Source organism: Ruditapes philippinarum, unplaced genomic scaffold (genome assembly GCF_026571515.1).
Source record: "Ruditapes philippinarum isolate M1 unplaced genomic scaffold, ASM2657151v2 ctg287_1_1_1_1, whole genome shotgun sequence".
Taxonomy (NCBI): domain Eukaryota; kingdom Metazoa; phylum Mollusca; class Bivalvia; order Venerida; family Veneridae; genus Ruditapes; species Ruditapes philippinarum.
In genome coordinates, this window is record NW_026856730.1 from 95075 (window position 1) to 117010 (window position 21936).

The 21936-nt window shown below is 35.2% G+C and overlaps 1 protein-coding gene across 1 annotated transcript in view; it reads left to right on the forward strand.

Moving 5' to 3' along the window:
* Positions 1–21936, forward strand: part of LOC132747501 (tyrosine-protein phosphatase 10D-like) — an 85451-nt gene that overhangs the window by 12483 nt on the left and 51032 nt on the right. The window contains exons 3-7 of the mRNA XM_060736901.1: positions 279–428; positions 2702–2842; positions 4807–5115; positions 6520–6828; positions 7136–7333. Coding sequence (XP_060592884.1) covers positions 279–428; positions 2702–2842; positions 4807–5115; positions 6520–6828; positions 7136–7333 — 1107 coding nt within the window. The remainder of the gene's footprint in view (positions 1–278; positions 429–2701; positions 2843–4806; positions 5116–6519; positions 6829–7135; positions 7334–21936) is intronic.

A 21936-nucleotide genomic window follows, 5' to 3' on the forward strand; every position in this document is an offset into this window, starting at 1 on the left:
CATCAATTTGGGGTTATTTATATTTCTGCGGGTGACACAGATATGATAAATCTATATTACACTATAACATATTTTCCATTAATGACAGCCCTACCTATAATTATATTAAAAACCATTTATTGTGTTTATAGTAGTCCCTTAATAAAGACTTGTGATGTCAGGTAGAGGATTTATGTGTTGCATGGTAAGATGTTTTTAAAGTGTTACAATTATCAAAATTACATTTCATTCAATGTAAAAAATACTTTCAATTCTAAATGTGTTCTTACTGTTTTTAGAAATTGAATTAGGATTAACTGGATGTTCAAAAGCTGTATCTGATTCCTGTAAGTCACCTCATGCTACATGCCAGTCAAGTGGATATTGTAGATGTAACAATGGATATTATGATGATAATGGAAGTGGAGCTGGTGGAACTTGTAGGCAAAGTATGCATTATTTTACTTTATTTTATTGATAAGGTCAAATTAAAGAAACTGAACTAATAACACTAAAATCTATGACAATAATTGAAATAAAGTGGTAGTTTGTTGGCAAATATTTCAACGTCTATAATAATACACAAGATAAAAAAGTTCGCAGGAAAAAATCCACAAACCTACCGTCAACATCACCATGTATTTTATTCCATTTCCAATATTTTCACATAATCCTTTGGTCCATCGACACAGAAGATATAATTCTTCACGATGTTGGTAAATTTTTAACTTCAAAGGTAACATAAACAACGCAACAATAGAAATAAACATCAAGATAATTGCCATTTTAATCCATTTACAAAACCTTTTGATAAATTCAAACGTGGCCCCAGATTTGCCGTGTACAAATACGCCCCACTTTGAAGTATGGGAACCAACATACATTGTATTACCGAATGGCTCCGCCCATAGCTGATTGGTTCCCATCTTCAATGCGCAGCGCATTTTGCACATGGCAAAGCTTGGGAGCAACCTTTGAATTTATCAAAAGATTTTGTAAATGGACTAGCACTAGAAGTTGCAAGGCAAGAGGCATAATTCTGACAGCAATATTGTTTGTGTCATGCCCCCTTTTTATATGCCCGAAAGGGCAGATTATGTTATACCCCCTGGCGTCCGTCTGTCTGTCTGTCCGTCCGTCCGTCCGTCCGTCCGTACGTACGTCCGTCCGTCCGTTAGCAATTTGGTTTCCGGAGCATAACTTAAGTTCCATTTGGCCCACAATGTTAAAACTTCATAGGATGATTGTCCATATTGGGTAGAAGACCCCTATTGATTTTGGGGTCAAAAGGTCAAAGGTCAAGGTCACTATTACCTTTAAACTGAAAACGGTTTCCGGAGCATAACTTAAGTTCCATTCGACCCACAATGTTCAAACTTCATAGGATGATTGTCCATATTGGGAAGAAGACCCCTATTGATTTTGGGGTCACAAGGTCAAAGGTCAAGGTCACTATGACCTTGATACTGAAAACAGTTTCCGGAGCATAACTTAAGTTCCCCAATTGGCCCACAATGTTCAAACTTCATAGGATGATTGTCCATATTGGGTAGAAAGACCCCTATTGATTTGGGGTCAAAAGGTCAAAGGTCAAGGTTCACTATTAACCTTAAACTGAAAACGGTTTCCGGAGCATAACTTAAGTTCATTCGACCCACAATGTTCAAACTTCATAGATGATTGTCCATATTGGAAGAAGACCCCTATTGATTTTGGGTCACAAGGTCAAAGTCAAGGTCACTCATGACCTTGATACTGAAAAACTTTTTCCGGAAGCATAACTTAAGTTCCCAATTGGCCAACAATGTTCAAACTTCATAGGATGATTGTCCATTTGGGTAGAAGACCCCTATTTTTTGGGTCAAAAGGTCAAAGGTCAAGGTCACTATTACCTTATAACTGAAAACAGTTTCCGAGCATAACTTAAGTTCCATTCGGACCCCACAATGTTCAACTTCATAGGATGATTGTCCATATTGGGGAAGAAGACCCCTATTGATTTTGGGGTCACAAGGTCAAAGGTCAAGGTCACTATGACCTTGATACTGAAAACAGTTTTCCGGAGCATAACTTAAGTTTCCAATTGGCCCACAATGTTTCAAACTACATAGGATGATTGTCCATATTGGGTAGAAGACCCCTATTGATTTTGGGGTCAAAAGGTCAAAGGTCAAGGTCACTAAATACCTTGATACTGAAAACAGTTTCCAGAGCATAACTTAAGTTCCGTTCGACCCACAATGTTCAAACTTCATAGGATGATTGTCCATATTGGGTAGAAGACCCCTATTGATTTTGGGGTCAAAAGGTCAACGGTTAAGGTCATCCTTACTAAAAAAAAAAAAATACTTTCGGGCATATAATGCTCCGCCTAGCGGTGCTCTTGTTATATTTTTAGACAAGCATTAACACTGTATGCGGTACTCTTGATTTTTAAGCTTTTTTCATGACTAATTCTTCTATACTTATAATGCAATTTAAATGAAACTTTACAGGATTGATCATCACCTTAAATACTTGCGCATATTTTCTGGTAGAATATTTTAGGACTGAGTTGTGGCCCTTGAATAAAAAAGGCATTTTTTTGTCTGCTACACCGTAGCTGCAACATGCTACATGCTACAAAGTTGCCAACAAACTGTCCAATCGCCCCTTAATACAATTGCTTTATTTGTAATTATCAAGCTACACAGGTGATCACTGAACACTCTTGTTTTGTTAGGGAAAGCCTTAGGAGTACAGTGTTCAAATATACCAAATGAATGTGCTGATGCCAATGCTGCCTGCATGGATGACAAGTGCACATGTGGTGACAATCACTACGATAATAATGGTTTTGATGCGGGTGGAAGCTGTGAAAGTGGTAAGGATCTATTTTTCATTTTAAATTATGTATAAGTGATTTTAAGTAAGCAATGCAAGAATGTTGGCGAATTCCATGAATGAAGAAAATTGCTAAAATTTCATACCATTCCACAATTGGCTTACTTTACGACACATGGAAATATCCACTTATACAGTATATTTTTGCAAACTAAAGGTGAAAAAATTTAAAAGTAACCATAGAGTCAATGTTTGAAACATAGTGTGAAAATTTCAACATTTATTTCTTTTTCTCCTTTTCATTTGTTAATCTGGGCCATAATTTTAAAGAATATGTATACTACCATTATAAGCTACAAAAATGCAATAATAGTATGTAATAATAGAATTTCAACTTTTTCACCTAGTAACAAATAGTCATTTCATTACTATCCTAATTTTATGAAAATTATAAATGAGGATATTTAAGAGTAGTATAACTTACAATTTAACATTAGGCCCAAGTTCTGGTTGCATTGTTTTGGTTGAAGTTTAACCTCAACTCGTAATCCATGTAGCTGAGGTTTTTTAGCTCACCTGTCATAAAGTGACATGGTGAGCTTTTGTGATCGCTTTTCTTCCAGCATCCGTCTGTCCGTCGTCTGTAAACTTTTACTGTAAACAACATCTTCTCATAAACTGCTTAGCCAATTTCATCTACACTTCACAGGAATGTTCCTTTTGTAGTCAACTTTAAAAATTGTTCAAAGAATTTGATTCCATGCAGAACTCTGGTTGCCATGGCAACGAAAGAAAAAACTTAAAATCTTCTTTCAAAAATCTGAAGAGCTAGAGCTTAAATATTTGGCATGAAAACATCGTCTGGTCAGTGTCTACCAAAGTTGTTCAAATAAAAGCCCTGGGGTCCAAATAGGCCCCGCCCCGGAGGTCATTGATTTTCCTGATTTGTATAAAGTAAAAAAAAATAATAATTCTTCTTTAAATACCCATTTCCTTTATGTATTAACTGAGGAAGCTGAATAAAGCAAAACATGTTTTGATACTTAAATTTGTGTTTGTTTTTTATTCAATTGTCCTATCTTTAAAAAACCGAAATAGCTAGAGCTTAGATGTTAAGCATGAAACATCTTTTAGTAGGTGTCTACCAAGTTTGTTCAAATAAAAGCCCTGGGGTCAAAATTGGCCCTGACCCAGGGGGTCATTGTTTTTCCCTGTATGTATATAGTAAAACTTAAAAAATCATCTTTAAAAAACCCTTAGAGCTAGAGGTAAGATATTTAGCATGAAACATCTTCAAATGGGTGTCTACCAAGTTTGTTCAAATAAGGGCCCTGGGGTTCAAATTGGCCTCGCCCCGGGGTCATTGATTTTCCCTTATATGTGTTTATAGTAAAAACTTAAAAAACTCTTCTTAAAAAAAAACCCAAAGAGCTAGAGTTAAAGATACAAAGCATGAAAAAATTTTCTAGTGAGTGTCTACCAAGTTTATTCAAATAAAAGCCCTGGAGTCAAAATTGGCCCCACCCATGCCATGGGGGGGGGGGGTCATTGTTTTTCCCTATACGTGTGTAGTTAAAATCTCCTTTTAAAAACCCCAAATAGCTAGAGCTTATATATTTATCAAGAAACATCTTCTAATTGGTGGCTACCAAGTTTGTTCAAATAAAAGCCCCTGGGTTTAAATTTGCCCCTGCCTGGGACCTATATACAGGTGAGGGATTTCAGGGCCATCATGGCCCTCTTGTTAAGAATTACAGGGACTAATTGTCAATCTGCGAACATTTCTATAAAATTTTAAGTGCTTATGCACCTAATAAAATAAATATTTAATGAAAAATAAGCCAATATAGATGGTCTCTGTATTTTTGTCAGACTGGCAATGTCATCCTTAATGCCTGCTAAAACAGAAATAGAATTTTCTAAGTATTCTATTTTGATTTTAAAAAGAATTTGAAGATGCTAACATTTTGCACTTCTTTACATATAAACTCAATTCTGTTTCAGTATCTGATCTTAAAGTTACTAGAATAACATTTCAATCAGTAACAACTTCAGGATTTAAAGTTTTATGGACACCACCTTCAGGAGGACAAGCATCTCACATTAACATGTATAAAGTAGAATGGAGTCTTAAAAATTCTGATAATAGTCTGGCAGGAGGAAATAGTGAGGTTTCTGCCAGTACTACATCCTTTGATATCAGTACTGGTGTAACAGCAGGAAAGACATATAAGGTGAAGGTGACATCAGTAAACACTAAAACTATGCAAGGTCATACTCGGACAACATTTTTGACATTGGAGCAAGCTTCAAGTAAGTTTTATCTTTTGGAGGATTAAATTACAGACAGAAATAGTGTGAGTATATATCTTAAAAACATGTTAAGTATGACTTTTGTCATTTATTTAACAATTACATGTAGGTCATTGATCTTCTGCATTGGCTGACAAATTCGAAATGATTCTTTCTTTTAGCACACTTGAGTACAAAATGCTGAAGGGTGAACTAAAAGCTTTGTTCATTAAAAAGTTTTGTACATTGTCTATTATCTACATCAGTTCTTTGCACTCCAGAGGTCACAATTGAATTTAAGATATTGATTAAACCTTTTCTAGAGGTTTTAGAGACCAGAGTCTATCTAAGCTTGTAACACAATTCTGAAAATACTGGTACCTTTACCCATTTTGTCATTATTTTGCAACCAATACTTGACAAAAGGGGCAAATGAAAGTGTTTTGATAATTTCTAGCTCATATTAGAATATTTCATCATCTGGGAGTCAAAAACAAACCACACTGGCCAAATATGGAAGAAAAAAAAATACATTTGCACAATTTCAGATTGCAGATATGAATATTGTGTTATAAGTTTTATGATAAAATATTTTTATCTACCTTTTGTTCAAAGTGAACACTATTAATTGTTCCAATTTATATAAAGCTTTATATTTTCTGCATGAAGTTTTACTGTATCATTGTTTGAATTTTGAAAAACAAACTTCCGAAAAATCTGTATGAAAGAAATAATTTTGTATATTAGTTAAGAGCAAATAGTGCTCTTAACTGTTAAAGGGGTATATAGGCAAAATTTATATCTTTTATTTCTGAATTCTTCATCATATATTCTATTAATGTCATCAAAATTAATAAACTTAGCAGTCTAAGATACAAAAAGAATATCCTAGTAATTAGATCTTGTCCATATAAACCGTATCCAGGTGAGTCTTTTGAGCTACATGTATATGGTGATCTTGCTTTTAATGAGTAATGGATTCCTAATTGGTTTGTTGTATTTGAAATCAAATATCAAGAATATTGGGGACAATAACTGTTAAAAACATATATTACATCTATTTTAATCATTTCAGTATTTACTGTCAAATGACAGTACATGTATTATAAGATCATTTCAGTAAATTGTAAAAAACTTAATCAGTTGATTCCTCATTGCTTATACTTAGATTTTAAATCATGCTCAAAGAATTGTAATTTGGTTGGGGTTTTTGTTGTTTGTTTGTGTGTTTGTTTGTTTTTGCAGCAATGTTAGATAAAAAACTTTATTAAAGACAAATATGTTGTATCAGAAGCTCAGTGATATGTAACATGTGTAATTAGAAGTTAAACAGAAAGTGTAGAGGCAATTCAGATACAACTTTTATAAATATATTTTTTATCAGTTTATTATTAGTCATTTATATTATCGTTATTGTTTTTTTAGAACCAAACAAACCAAGGTTACTGACAACTCCAGATTTAGATGCTACAGATCAGCAGATAAACATTGGCTGGAGTGTCCCTAGTAGTGGTTTTGCTCTTTCTTATAGAGTACAATTATTTGATGGTACAAGTCCGCTAACAACCAATGACACTTCTAAAACTTCTGTCAACATTTATTACCAAAATATGAAAAATGGTTATCATTATGATGTGAAAATCTCAGCAAGAAGTGAACTTTATCAAGGAAGACAGGGATCAAGCTATGAAGAGAGTGATTTTTATGTGGAACAAATCACAACAACAGTACAGGGTAACTATACTGATTGCTATTGTTTGAAGTAGATGATTTGTTATGATTTGAACATTATAAATGGTTGATTTTTACTAATGGTAATTTCATTGGGGGAGAATATTGAAATGTTAATAAGGATATTTAATGAGTCAGTCACTTTGCATATGTATGTCTGTAGCCAAACATTTGAAGACGTCCCAGCTTATTGTATCAGTCTTGTTGCAAACATAGACAATATAACATTTTGTATTTCTTCTCTGCCTAAAAGAATTTTTTTAGATATAAAGTGTAAGTTTTGAATAATTATGTATTAACTTTGTTTCAGTACCAAATCCTCCAACAGAAGTTAAATGTGATATGCTGAAAGATGAGTCTATCACCTTGAAATGGTTAAAACCATTGGTTCCAAATGGAGATCTTAAGAGATTTAACATTGAGGTTTTTAATAAGAGTAATGATTTGTTATTTTCTACCAACACTGCTGAAGTTGTGGAAACTCATCAAGTGATGCAACTTAGTCCAGGTATGACTTACAATTTAACATGTAGACAGATAATATCTTCTTGTTAGATAGTAGTTTTGTATAAGATTGTTTTGAATTCATCAGATTAGAGGAGTTCAAACATGGGTCATCTCGGATGAAAAACTAGGTCACATGAGCTAAAAATAGAAAAACCTTGTTAACACTGTTGTGGTCACATTTTTGTCTCAATCATCAGCGAACTTTGTTAGGATGCGTGTCTAGGTTATTGCTCGGATGAGTTCGAACATGGGTCATCTCAGATGAAAAACTAGGTCACAGGAGCTAAAAATAGAAAAACCTTGTTAACATGCTAGTGTCACATTTTTGACTCAATTGTCATCAAACTTTGTCAGGATGCTTGTCTAGGTAATTGCTCGAATGAGTTTGAACATGAGTCATCTCAGATGAAAAACTAGGTCACAGGAGCTTAAAATAGAAAAACCTTGTTAACACTCTAATGGTCACATTTTTTACTCAATTGTCATCAAACTTTGTCAGGATGCTTGTCTAGGTAATTGCTCGAATGTGTTCGAACATGAGTCATCTCAGATGAAAAACTAGGTCACAGGAGCTTAAAATAGAAAAACCTTGTTAACACTGTTGTGGTCACATTATTGACCTAATTTTCTTCAAAATTGTCAGAATGCTTGTCTAGGTAATTGCTCGCATGAGTTCGAACATGGGTCATCTCGGATGAAAAACTAGGTCACAGGAGCTAAAAGTAGGAAAACCTTATTAACACTCCGGTGGTCACATTTTTGACTCAATTATCATCAAACTTGTTTAGGATGCTTGCCTAGGTAATTGCTCGGATGAGATCAAACATGGGTCATCTTGGATGAAAAACTAGGTCACAGGAGTTAAAAATAGAAAAATCTTCTGTTTTAATCCAGAGATCCTAGAAATGGGTCTGAAATTTTGTTTTGATGATTTCTAGGTCAAGTTTGAATATGGGTCACCTGGAGTCAAAAACTAGGTCAAACTGCTCAAATATGAAAAATCCTTGGTAACACTTTAGTGGTCACATATTTGACTCACCTGTCATGAAATTTGGTCAAAATGCTTGTCTAGGTAATTGCTGGGATGAGTTCGATGTGTCAGGTGAGCGATCTAGGGCCATCTTGGCCCTCTTGTTTTTTATTCTATAGAGATGCTAAGATGTGCTTGACCCTAATGTGATCCGGGCAAATAGTTGATTAGTATTTTTGTTACCATGTCCACCAATACATCTGTTAAATAATGCTTTTAGCTCTTCTTGTTGACGAGTTATTGTCATGATATGTTTAACATTTTTGTAAAGATACATTTTCTGAGAACCTGTCAAAGCTATTTACTTTAAGTTTAAACTTGGCAAGTTTGTTAGTATAGCAAGGATAATGTAATCGTACATTTATATAAACTATATATAAACTTAATTAATAGACAAAGTTTTATGCCCCCGCCATGTAAAACAGAAGATTTTTCTATTTTTAACTCCTGTGATAGTGTTACCCTGTTCCGTCATTCCGTCCTTCCGTCATTCTGTCATTCCGTCATCATCAGTTTCCGTTCATTATCTTAGTAACAGCTGCACACATTCAACTCAAATTTGACATATGGATATGTCATGAGAAAATACAGGTCTAGTTCGAATTTGGTCATGGTTCAATGATTTTTGGCAGAGTCATGCCCCTTTTACTTTAAAATAATATGAAATTTTCAGTTTCCGTTCATTATCTCCCCAACAGTACTACACATTCAACTACACATTCAACTCAAACTTGACATATCGATATGTCATGAGAAAATACAGGTCAAGTTCGAATTTGGTCATGGTTCAATGATTTTTGGCAGAGTTATGCCCCTTTTACTTTGAAAATAATATGAAATTTTCAGTTTCTGTTCATTATCTCCCCAACGGTACAACACATTCAACTCAAACTTGACATATGGATACGTCAAAGGAATGCGCAGGTCAAGTTCAAATTTGGTCATGGTTCAATGATTTTTGGCAGAGTTATGCCCCTTTCACTTTGAAAATAATATGAAATTTTCAGTTTCTGTTCATTATCTCCCCAACGGTACAACACATTCAACTCAAATTTGACATATGGATATGTTTTTGAAATGCCCAGGCCAAGTTCGAATTAGGTCATGCTTCAATGATTTTTGGCAGAGTAATGCCCCTTTCACTTTGAAAATTATATGAAATTTACAGTTTCTGTTCATTATCTACCCAACAGTGTTACATATTCAACTCAAATTTGACATATGGATATGTCAAAGGAATGGGCAGGTCAAGTTGGAATTTGGTCATGGTTCGATGATTTTTTGGCAGAGTTATGTCCCTTTCACTTTGAAAATAATATAAATACATCTTAAGAATAAGCAGTTTAAGTTTGATTTGGTCGTGGTTCAATGATTTTGGACAAACTTATCTTTCTTGAATGTTGGAAAAATTTTGAACTTTCAGTTTCAGCACTCATACTTTTGTGGAAATGTATGTAGCCATTATTTTGGCTACAAATATGCATTGAAAAGTTTTAAGGGCTTTGAACTTAAAATGAAAAAAATAATTTGTGCAAACAAATTTGGAACTAAATATTATAACATCTGAAATTTTGGCTGCATGCGGGGGCATCCGTGGCATGATGACACATTTCTAGTTTTCTTTTTTTTTTTTCTAGAGGAAAGGTGCTGCATTTTAGATTAATAATATAAGCAGCTCAGGCTATATATGCAAACAACCGCTTATAAAGGGTAAACCTGTCAAACATCTTTAATTATAACATTGAAATGTTCTATTAACTGGTTTACTATCTTTTTGTGAGGCAGGGAGTGGATGGTCATTGGCTTTAAACCACAAACGTCTCACCAATTTATGTTTGAGGCTTTTAAGGGCCATATTCTTTCATGTGAGGCGACTATTCGGCTAGCTTGTTCTACGCAGGCGCCTGTTTGTGCCTGAAATAATGCACGACGAGGTCCCTGTGGTCATCATCCACATGGTTATCTAAATAGTCGCCATATTACTTTTATATTGATGATGAGACATTAAACACAAACAAAATATAATTCTCGATTCAATTAATTAATTTATCAATTACTTATAACACTATCCTGCAAGAAATGTAGCCACTGTTTATCTCTTGTGATTGTAATAGAAAACTAAATTAGTTCGAATTGCTGGAGTCTCTGCACATCTCTAAGCTCAAGTAGGTGAGGTGGCCTGGTTTTGTTTTAAGTTTTAACACCCGATGTTAGCCAAATCATCTTTTCTATTTTCGTGCAAAATAACCAAATTTGTGTTTGTGCAACATAAAACCAACCAACCAAACAAACAAAATCTATTCTGCAACAATACCTGTGAGTAAAAAATGTCAGACGTTGCTATGATAGCGCAAGCACGGCAGTACATGTAGTCGCTCATCATCAGAGGCCGTTACCTTATAATTACATTTTGAGTGTTATAAACATTCGTTCAAACATTAAAATGGATTTAATGTGTTTTGTTTGATGAAATCACTGTCAAAATCTTATTTACTTTTATGATGTTATCAGGAATTATTCCTGGAATATATTTGTTATATAGAGGATATTTGTTTAGTTCAGTGTAAGATCGGAATATATTTCACCGAGTGAGCACCAAAAGGTATATTTCACGAGTGGCGCAGCCACGAGTGAAATATGAACTTTTGGTGTTCACGAGGTGAAATATATTTCGATCTTACATTAAACTAAACAAATTTTCTTTTTATTATATGCAAAGAAACGTTTAAAAAGACATTTTAACTTACTACTAAATGAAAAGGGCGCCAAATAATAATATAACGTGACGTCATTTACGACGTCACGTCATTAAGTTGGTTTCCAGTACTGTGAACGCTTGTATTTCACTGAAACAACGTACTGGGCTCAAATATTCAAAACAGTGAAATTATCAAATTGATAATTTCACTGTTTAAAACATTGAAATTACCAGTTTTTAACTCACTGATATATTTATATAAACCACGGAAAAGCATGTAATAAACTTTTGTAAAATGTGTAATAGTGGGTGGGGTAATATTTTTATGCAGTTTAAGTAAAAAAATAGTAATCATATGATAATTGCATTTTTATTGATTGACACTATAATTATGTCTCCCCCACCTCGGGGGGAGACATATTGTTTTTGACCTGTCCGTCCGTCAGTCCGTCCGTCCGTCAGTCCGTCCGTCCATTCTTCGTTTCCGGACGATAACTAGAGTTCCTTTTGACCTACAGCTCTCAAACTTCATAGGATGAATGGTCTTATTGAGCAGATGATCCCTATTGTTTTTGGGGTCAGTAGTTCAAAGGTCAAGGTCACAGTGACCGTTGGTCAATTTCTCGTTTCCGGATGATAACTAGAGTTCCTTTTGACTTACAGCCCTCAAACTTCATAGGATGATTGGTCTTATAGAGCTGATGATCCCTATTGTTTTTGGGGTCAGTAGGTCAAAGGTCAAGGTCACACTGACCGTTGGTCAATTTCTCGTTTCCGGATGATAACTAGAGTTCCTTTAGACCTACAGACCTCAAACTTCATAGGATGATTGGTCTTATTGAGCAGATGATCCCTATTGTTTTTGGGGTCAGTAGTTCAAAGGTCAAGGTCACAGTGACCGTTGGTCAATTTCTCGTTTCCGGATGATAACTAGAGTTCCTTCTGAATACATTGGACACTAATCAGTCAACTGTTAAAGGTGGTTTTGTACCCCCTCTCATTCATCAAAAACTTTGCTTAAAAACGAATCCCAAGGATGAAATTGGGAATGGGAGTGTTTTTTGCTGTAAAATTTTTAACTAAACAACCCCCTTTTCAAACTCTGTTATAAACCTCCTCTTGGGCCGATTAACTTTTTCCCTTTAAAAAGCTTCCCCTTGTTTTTGGGAAAATTTTCACCAAAAAGAAAACGGGCATATTTTCCTAGGAAAACCTTCAACTTTGACCTCTTTCCCAATTTTTTAGAACACCCATTGACCCCCCAAAATTTAGGGACATGCTTTAAACAAAAAATAAACAAGGTTTACAAAGGGCACACAAAAACCTTATTGACCCCAAAATCTACCAGAGAGGTTGTTTGTGAAAACGGTGGAGCCCCCCCAACACACAAAGAAGTTATAAATGTTTGACAAAACTTAAAATTTGAGTTGTCTTTCAATAGTGTAAAAAATCTGACAATATGAACGTTTGTTTCAAGTATCATCAAAATCCTTCAAAGGGTTGAAGAGTTATGGAGCAGACACAATTTTCCTTTAATTTCGTTTTTGTGAAACTATATATGATATGACATTCAAGTGTCAAGTAGACCTTGACCTTGGAACCAGCCATACGAAACATGTACTCTACACGTTCTCTGGATGTGGTGAATTTTTGTTTCAAGTATCTACCAGAGAGGCTCATTGTGAAAAACGAGTGGAGTCATCCCAACACACTACAGTTATCATGATTTTACATACATTGTAATTTGAGTTTGTCTTTCAATAGTGTAAAAAAAATCTGACAAACCAATATGAACGTTTGTTTCAAGTATCATCAAAATCCTTTAAGGTTTGAAGAATTATGGAGCAGACACAATTTCATTTAATTTCATTTGTGAAACTATATATGATATGACCATCAAGTGCAATTTCGTTTGACGCCCGCCCTGCCATACGCTGATTGAATAACCAGGATTTTCAAAATTGAATACCTGGTTAAAAACAAACAGTTTAGGAAGCATCTTCTCAAAAACAACCTTAACAATAGAAACCATCCATAGACAGCCTTCATTGAAGTGACTACCGGGTATTTAACATTATCTTATCTCCATTTCATTCCTGCTTTCCATTCAGCAGTTATTCTCAGCATGGGGGAGACATGCGCGTTTTTTTACAAAAGCATCCTCTAGTTTTTGTTATTGTGCCCCCACTTCGAAGAAGAGGGGTATATTGCTTTGCACTTGTCGTCCGTCAGTCCCGTGACCAAACGGTTTCCGAGTGATAACTAAAGAACCCTTAGGCCTAAGAAACTTCAAACTTGGTATGGTGATTGGTCATGACCAGTAGATGACCCTATGATTTTAGGGGTCAAGGGGTCAAAGGTCAAGGTCACATTGACCTTGAATGCAAAAACGGTTTTCCGATCATAACTAAAGAACCCTTAGGCCTAGAACTTCAAACTTGGTATGGTGATTGGTCATGATCAGTAGATGACCCCTATTGATTTTTTGGGGTCAAGGGGTCAAAGGTCAAGGTCACATTGACCTCTTTAGGTAAAAAGGTTTCCGATCAATAACTAAAGAACCTTAGGCCTAGGAACTTCAAACTTGCTATGGTGATTGGTCATGACCAGCAGATGATCCCTATTGATTTTGGGGTTAAGGGGTCAAAGGTCAAGGGTCACATTGACCTTGTAGGTAAAAAACGGGTTTCTGATCCAATAACTAAAGAACCCTAGGCCTAGGGACTTCAAACTTTGATATGGTGATTGGTCATGATCAGTAGATGACCCCTATTGATTTTGGGGTCAAGGGGTCAAGGTCAAGGTCACATTGACCTCTTAGGTAAAACTGTTTCTGATCAATATCTGAAGAATGCTTAGGCCTAAGGAACTTCAAACATGGTATGGTGATTGGTCATGACCAGCAGATGACCCCTATTGATTTTGGGTTTAAGGGGTCAAAGTTCAAGGTCACATTGACCTTGTAGGTAAAAACGGTTTCCGATCAATAACTTAAGAACCCCTAGGCCTAGGGACTTCAAACTTGATATGGTGATTGGTCATGATCAGTAGATGACGCCCTATTGATTTTTGGGTCAAGGGTCAAAGGTCAAGGTCACATTGACCTTGTAGGTAAAAACGGTTTCCGATCAATAACTTAAGAACCCCTAGGCCTAGGGACTTCAAACTTGATATGGTGATTAGTCATGATCAGTAGATGACCCCTATTGATTTTTGGTCAAGGGGTCAAGGTCACATTGACCTTGTAGGTAAAAACGGTTTTTCTGATCAATAACTAAAGTACGCTTAGGCCTTGGACTTCAAACTTTGTATGATGATTGGTTGTGACCAGCAGATGTCCCCTATTGAATTTTGGGTCAAGGCGTCAAAGGTCAAGGTCACATTGACCTCTTAGTTAAAAACGGTTTCTTATCAATAACTTAAGAACGCTTAGGCCTAGGAACTTCAAACTTGGTATGGTGATTGGTCATGACCAGCAGATGACCCCTATTGATTTTGGGTCAAGGGTCAAAAGATCAAGGTCACATTGACCTTGTAAAGGTAAAAACGGTTTCCAATCAATAACTAAAAGAACGCTTAGGCCTAGAAACTTCAAACTTGGTAATGATAATTGGTCATGACCAGCAGATGACCCCTATTGATTTTGGGGTCAAGTGGTCCAAGGTCAAGGTCACATTGACCTTGTAGGTAAAAAAACGGTTTCTGATCATAACTAAAGAACGCTTAGGCCTAGAACTTCAAAACTTGGTATGATGATTTGGTCATGACGCACGTAGATGAACCCTAATTGATTTTGGGGTCAAGGGGTCAATGTCATATTGACCTTGTATTTAATGACGGTTTTCTGACCAATAACTCAACAACTCAAGTTGCCTTGGTTGATATTTAACCAGGTTTTCCGAAGAAAAAACTGGTTATTAGATTGAGGTATGTCGGCGGGAGGGCGGGCGGGCGACGGGCGGGCGGGTGTAAAACAATTTTCTTCTGTGCGCAACTCCTCCTACATTTCTCAACGGATTTTGAACCAAACTTTCACAGAATGTTTGTCATCAAGTGCCCTGGCGCATATTGTCGGGGTTTTGTGATTGGATAATTTTTGACTTAATTATGGCCCTTTGTTTTTTTTTCCTTATATAGAATATATAGTGAAACAATTTCTTCTGTGCGCAACTCCTCCTACATTTCTCAACAGATTTTGACCAAACTTTCACAGAAGCTGTGTCATTAAGTGCCCTGGCACATATTATGGGGCTTTTTGTGATTGGATAATTTTTGACTTAATTATGGCCCTTTGTTTTTTTCCTTTATATAGAATATATAGTGAACAGCTCCTTCTGTGCTCAAATCCTCCTACATTTCTCAACGGATTTTGACCAAACTTTCACAGAAGCTTTGTCCATCAAGTGCCCTGGCGCATATTGGTCGGAGTTTTGTGATTGGATAATATTTGACCTAATTATTGCCCTTTGTTTTTTTTCCTTATACAGAATATATAGTGAACAATTTCTTCTGTGTTAACTTCTCCTACATTTTTCAAACGGATTTTGACCAAACTTTCACAGAAGCTTTTGTCATCAATGTGCCCCCGGCTCACATTGTCGGGGTTTTGTGATTGTACAATATTTGACCTAATTATGGCTCTGTTTTTTTTTTCCTTATACAGAATATATAGTGAACAATTTTTCTGTGCGCAAATTACCTCCTACATTATTCATGATTTACATTGCACATAGTAACATTGTTTGTTGCTTGTATTTGTATTTCAACTACAACATATTTATCTACAATGGTGATAATTGAAAACCTGGTTTCGTGGCATTGCCATGTTTCTTGTTTTATATTAAACTAAAAATGCTTTTGGTATACACATTTGAAGGTCTGATGTAATATAACAACTTGGCTGTCATTAATGAGGCCTACATGATTCATAAAATTTATGCATATATTATTTGGTAAGATTTGTAATAACTTAAATTGCTGCACACAACCTATGGGGTCACAATAATTATTACCTTGTGACTAGTCATGACCAGTAGATACTAGATAACCCTTATTAATTGTTTGTTCACTGGGTCAGAAGTCATGCATAATAACCTGATCACATGACTAATTGGCTGCCGATAGGGGGCATACATGTTTTACAAACATATCTTGTTTATTATTTGATATTGTAATGATATACTTAATACAATTTTAAAATAAACAATAAATATTGATATGTAAACTTACTTCCTGAGTCTGTATATTTTTCATGAAATCCAAGGTACCATGTAATTCAGACATCATTTTCTCAGAAATTGCAACAGCAAAAGTTCAGGACTTTTTATGGATAAATGTACATACATAGTAGTTTCAGAAAAAACAAACTTTTAAAACTTTTGCAATTAGTTCTAGGTTGACCCCCAAATTAGGGTATATTGACTAAACTAATAAAAAAATAATTCTTTATAAAGGTTTTCCCCTTTTTGGTCACTTGAGCACAACATGCTCAAGGTAAGCTATTGTGATACCCGTGTCTGGTGTCTGTCATTCACACTTTTATACATCCGAAAAGATGTTTGCATATATTGCTATATGCACCTGCCATCATTTAGCATTTATTGTGTTTAATCTGTATCTTTTGAACCCATGTAAGAAATTCAAACTGGGCAGAAATGTTAACCATAACAGGGATCATTCTAGGGGGCGATTTCCGTGATTTCTCGCAAAAAAATCACCAAAATCTCAGAGAAATTTGTGAAATGAGAGAAAATCTCGCACGGCAATTTGAGCTGGAAAATGTCTGATCACAATCTAAAGAATGCTAAAATCACTCAAAAATATGATGAAAAATTTATGATTCTCATCAAGAATTTAATTTCAAACTGTTCATTAATGAAATGGGTTAAAAAAAACTCCAAAAAGTAGTCCAACACTTTGAATTATTTAGCCTAAAATAATTGCTGATCGGAGACCGCAAATTCACCGTACAGAAATACGGTACGATGGCTATTGTAACCTTTATCTTTCTGTAAGTCGAGAATTTACACAAAACACTTTTAATTGATTTTAATAAAAATTGTTAGACACAGACTAACATAAAAATGGACATGTCAAAACCAAATATCGGTAAAATTTGTCTTCTAAATGTCACATCAACCACGGTAAATTTTGCCGTAAAGAACAAAGTTAAAAATTTTGTTTTACGATTCCTGATGAAATAGTCGATAATAAATATTCTTTTATTGAACAAAAGTGTTTAATTTTATATAATTGCAATCAGCAACAGCTAGAATTTTGAATGTTTCAGCGGAAAACAGACAAATATTCATTTGTCACATATTTTCGCGATGTCGTGATTAAATAAAAATACTAAAAGGAAGCTGAGTGTTATTCAAAGGTGTTTTTTAACACTAAAAATGATGTTTATGAATAACAATTACTTTAGATATTGTTTATATTAGTGGATATGGAGATATTTGTCATTATGTGTTCAGGTCACATATTCAATGAACATTTTTTAATGGAGGGAGGTGTGTGAAGAGAATCCATAAAGAAAACAAAATGTAAGGTTATAAAAAATATTCTTCAAATCGAAACAATCACTTCTGTACAGTACAGTGTTGTCCATTAGGAACATTGGCTGCAAATAATAGTTGTAGTAGATATCCATGTATAATTCTTTTATATTTCAGAATGAAAGTGTTATATTTATTTTTCACAATTAGAATTTTATTATGTTTAAAAATTCACAAAAGAAAAGGCATAGGGTGAATCAAAAAAGTGAAAACAAAAATCACTGTCATAAACAGAGCTACATCTTTATCCTCATTAGATAAACAATGTTTATATGTACAGTGATTTAAACAAGTTAGAAATTTCCATATTTTTAACCTCGCCCGTCATGAAAATTAAATCTCTCAAGAAAATCTAATTTCTCTCATTAAAATTTCTCAAATGAGAGAAAATCTCTCACTAAAAATCCTGACCAGAATGATCCCTGCATAATGAGACAATGTGCAAAGCTCAGGTTTGACCTTCAGCAGGTCAAGGTCACACTAAGCAATTTTGTATCAATTTCAAAATTTCATGTCTGTTCTTTATTTTTTGAACCGATAGAAAGAAATAAAATATTTTTGGCAGAAATGTTACTTATAATGAGATGGTGTGCAAACCATAGGTTTAAGCTTCATAGGCTAAACATTTTTGCGTAGAAAACACATTAAGTCTTATTGTGGTGAAAGTACATTGCCTGCAGTTTAGATATTTGAAATGTAGCATCACCTTGTTGGCCTCTACAAAACTGGTATTAATAGTCCCCCTTGGGTCATCGCCCCTGGTGTCACTTAGTTATACCCCAGGACAACGAAGTTGTAAGGTGGGTATACTGGAATTAGCTAATTATGTCCGGCTGTCTCATCGTCCGTCCGTCCCTCTGGCTGTCCGTGGGTTTTTCCTTGTCCGCCCAATAACTTAGGATTCCTTTGTCCCACAGTCTTCATATTTGGCATGGAGGTTAGCCATGATTAATAGATGACCCCTTTTGAATTTGAGGTCACTGGGTTAAAGGTAAAAGTCACAGGAGCCTTGACTAAAAAAAACTTGTCCACCCAATAACTTTAGATTCCTTTGACCAGAAGTCTTTGTATTTTGGCTGTCTGTGGGTTTTTCCTTGTCCGCCCAATAACTTAGGATTCCTTTGTCCCACAGTCTTCATATTTGGCATGGAGGTTAGTCATGATTAATAGATGACCCCTTTTGAATTTGAGGTCACTGGGTTAGAGGTAAAGGTCACAGGGGCCTTGACAAAAAAAAACTTGTCCACCCAATAACTTTAGATTCCTTTAACCAGAAGTCTTTGTATTTTGGCATAAAGGTTAGTTGTGATTAGTAGCCTAGGTTACCCCTATTGATTTTGAGGTCACTGGGTCAAAGGTCAATGTAACAGGGACTTTGACTTCAAAAGTTTGTCAGCCCAATCATTTAAGGAACCTTTGACCCACAGTCTTCATATTTGGCATGGAGGTTGATCATGACCATTAAGTGACCCCTATTAATTTTGAAGTCACTGGGTCAAAGGTCAAGGTCACAGGGGCCTTGATTAAAAAAAGATCAATTGCTTAAGAATGCTTTGCTAAACAGTCTTGAAGACATACTTGGTATTGAGGTTGTTTATGACTAGTAGATGACCCCTTTTAATTTTTAGGTGACTGTGCCAAAGGTCAAGGTCACAGGGATTTTACTGTGATAAGCTTATCTGCTCAAATGCTTAAAAATGCCTGTCCGCAGTGTATTAAGGGCCATCATGGTCCTCTTGTTTTACTGACTTTTTTATCCAGATTAAAATATCTGACAAATTCACTTTTTCCTCCTATAAGATGGAATATAGTCAGGTTACTGTCAAGCTGTCCTTTTGAACAAGGTCCAGGTTTGTAGGTGAAAGGTCATGGTCACATTCAGAAAAGCGCATTAAATGTTGTGTCCTGTCAGCACAGCTGTCATTCTGTGATAGTTTTCATAGGTTGGACATGATGATAATGTATCACAAGCAAGAATCAGGTGCCCAGCATAAATGTCAAATTCACAATTTCATGTCTTAAGGAGTGATATGATATTCTCATAAATGCATAGATGGTCGTGTCTGGTCAACAAATTGGTCAATTATTGAAACAAATTTAAACAAATTTGGCATAGTGTGATGCTCTTGGTGACTATTTATGGCACTCAAGATTTAGGTCTGTAGCATCACCTTTTTCTTCTACAGAAGTTATTAATATGGCTCCAGTGGTCAAAATTGACCACACAACCAGGGATCACTTAGTTTATAATGACTTTTAAGGGAAAATGGATTTTTATACCCCCGACAAACCAGTTGGTGTGGATATACTGGAGTCAGCTGGTGGTTGGTCTGCCAATCTGTTGCAGATTTCTTATCCGGGACATTACTCAGACTGTACAAGAGATATCAACTTCAAATTTTATAGGTAGCTGTGCAGTGCAAAAGAATGGTAACTCTGCCATACTTAATTTTGGAATATTTGCACTTTGTTTATTTCTACACTTTGAAATTTGTCCGGGACATAACTCTAAAACCATAAGGGATATTAAAAAGAAACTTTGTAGGTAGATAAATCTTATTGAGTAGAAGTGCAGTGCAAAATAATTGTAACTCTGTTTTGCCTAGTTTTAGAGTTATTGCCCTTTGTTAATTTTTATACTTTTAACTTTGTCAAGGACATAACTCTGAAACTACAAGAAATATCAACTTCAAAATTTTCAGTTAAATAGACCTCATTGGGTAAGAATGTAATGCAAAAGAACCATAACTCTGCCTTCCCTTATTTTGAAGTGAATGTCATTTGTTCATTTTTACACTTTAAACTTTGTCCGGGACATAGCTTGAGAACTATAAAAGGAATCAACCAGAATCTTTGTAGGTAGGTAGATCACACTGAGTAAAAGTGCAGTGCAGAAGAACCTTGAGCTTCGTAACCTTCCCTTATTTTGAAGTTATTGCCTTTAGTTTATTTTTACACTTTGAACTTTGTCAAGGACATAACTTGAGAACAATGAAAGGTATCAACATGAAACTATGTAGGTAGATAGATATCACTCAGAAGAAGAGCAGATATCTCAGGGGAAAAAAATTATTGCCCTTAAAAGAATTCATGAAAACTTCAAATCCAAACTTTAATTTGTCTCATTGTCAAGTTATTGGTGTAGGACAAATAGTTTGAGAAGTTTTGGAAAAAAACTATAAACTACTGCATTCTCCCTATATGCAAAATTATCAAATACAGGGTTCCCACGCTGTCCGGGAAAACGGGAAATGTCCGTGAATTTGAAAACAGGAGCTCCGGGAATTAGTGTTGATACATAAAAAAGTCCGGGAAGGTACGGGAATTAGTCTGGAAAAGGGGAGGTAAATCAAACCGGTACAAGTCAACCCGGCTCCAAGTCAACCCGGCCTCAAGTCAGCCCGGCCCCAAATTGGTCAACCCGGCCCCAAACCAATGTTATTTCTGGTCAACCCGGCCCCATTTTTTTAAAATTATTTTTTTGCTGTGAAATATAAACACTTATCAAGAAATAAATAAAAATTAACAACAAAAACAACAACAGAAGTTTAACGGTGATATTTTTTATTATTTATTTTATATAAAAACTATTAATATTAACAAACAAGCAACACATGCATAGTTTACTGTTTTTACCGTCGCGAAAATAAGGTGACGTCTGTCTTCAACCTTAACCTACGATAAAAGTATTAAGAAAAAACTAAAAAATTTTATTGACAAATCATGGAAAAGAAACCTTAATGTGTTCAAATCTGACATTACTATGTTATTGTATGCTAAAAGCACACTAAAGTGTTTCCATTAACAGTTTTTAAGTAAGATTTATTATAGAGATGCTGCCATCTACCACAGGTATCGCGGGTCACTGCCTCCTGTCTGTCACGCACAATTTATCCACAATCAATACAGTTATAAGTCAGAATGACATAAAATGATTATACACAAAACACTATCAATTTTTCAAACACTTAGTAATATTCCAATACTTTTTTACACAGTAAATATTCTTTGAAAATAAGTTAATAAAATACGAAACAAATATTAATTATACTGATGAACGTATTCAATAAAAACATTCAAATGAACTGAAAAAAAGTTGTCAGTGTTTTAGGTTTTATTTATACTGGGCGCCGGTTTCCCATATGTCCCAGACTAATCGGCCTCTATTACGATTGCTGGTCGTAGAGCCTGCAACGGAGCACTTATTCGCCTGCAACGTCGTCGATGTCGTAGAGCCGCGACGGAGGTCTTTTCAAGCTGTCGTTCGTCGTAGACCTTCTCTAGGACCCAATTCCTCGTTTCTTGAACAATGGTAGACA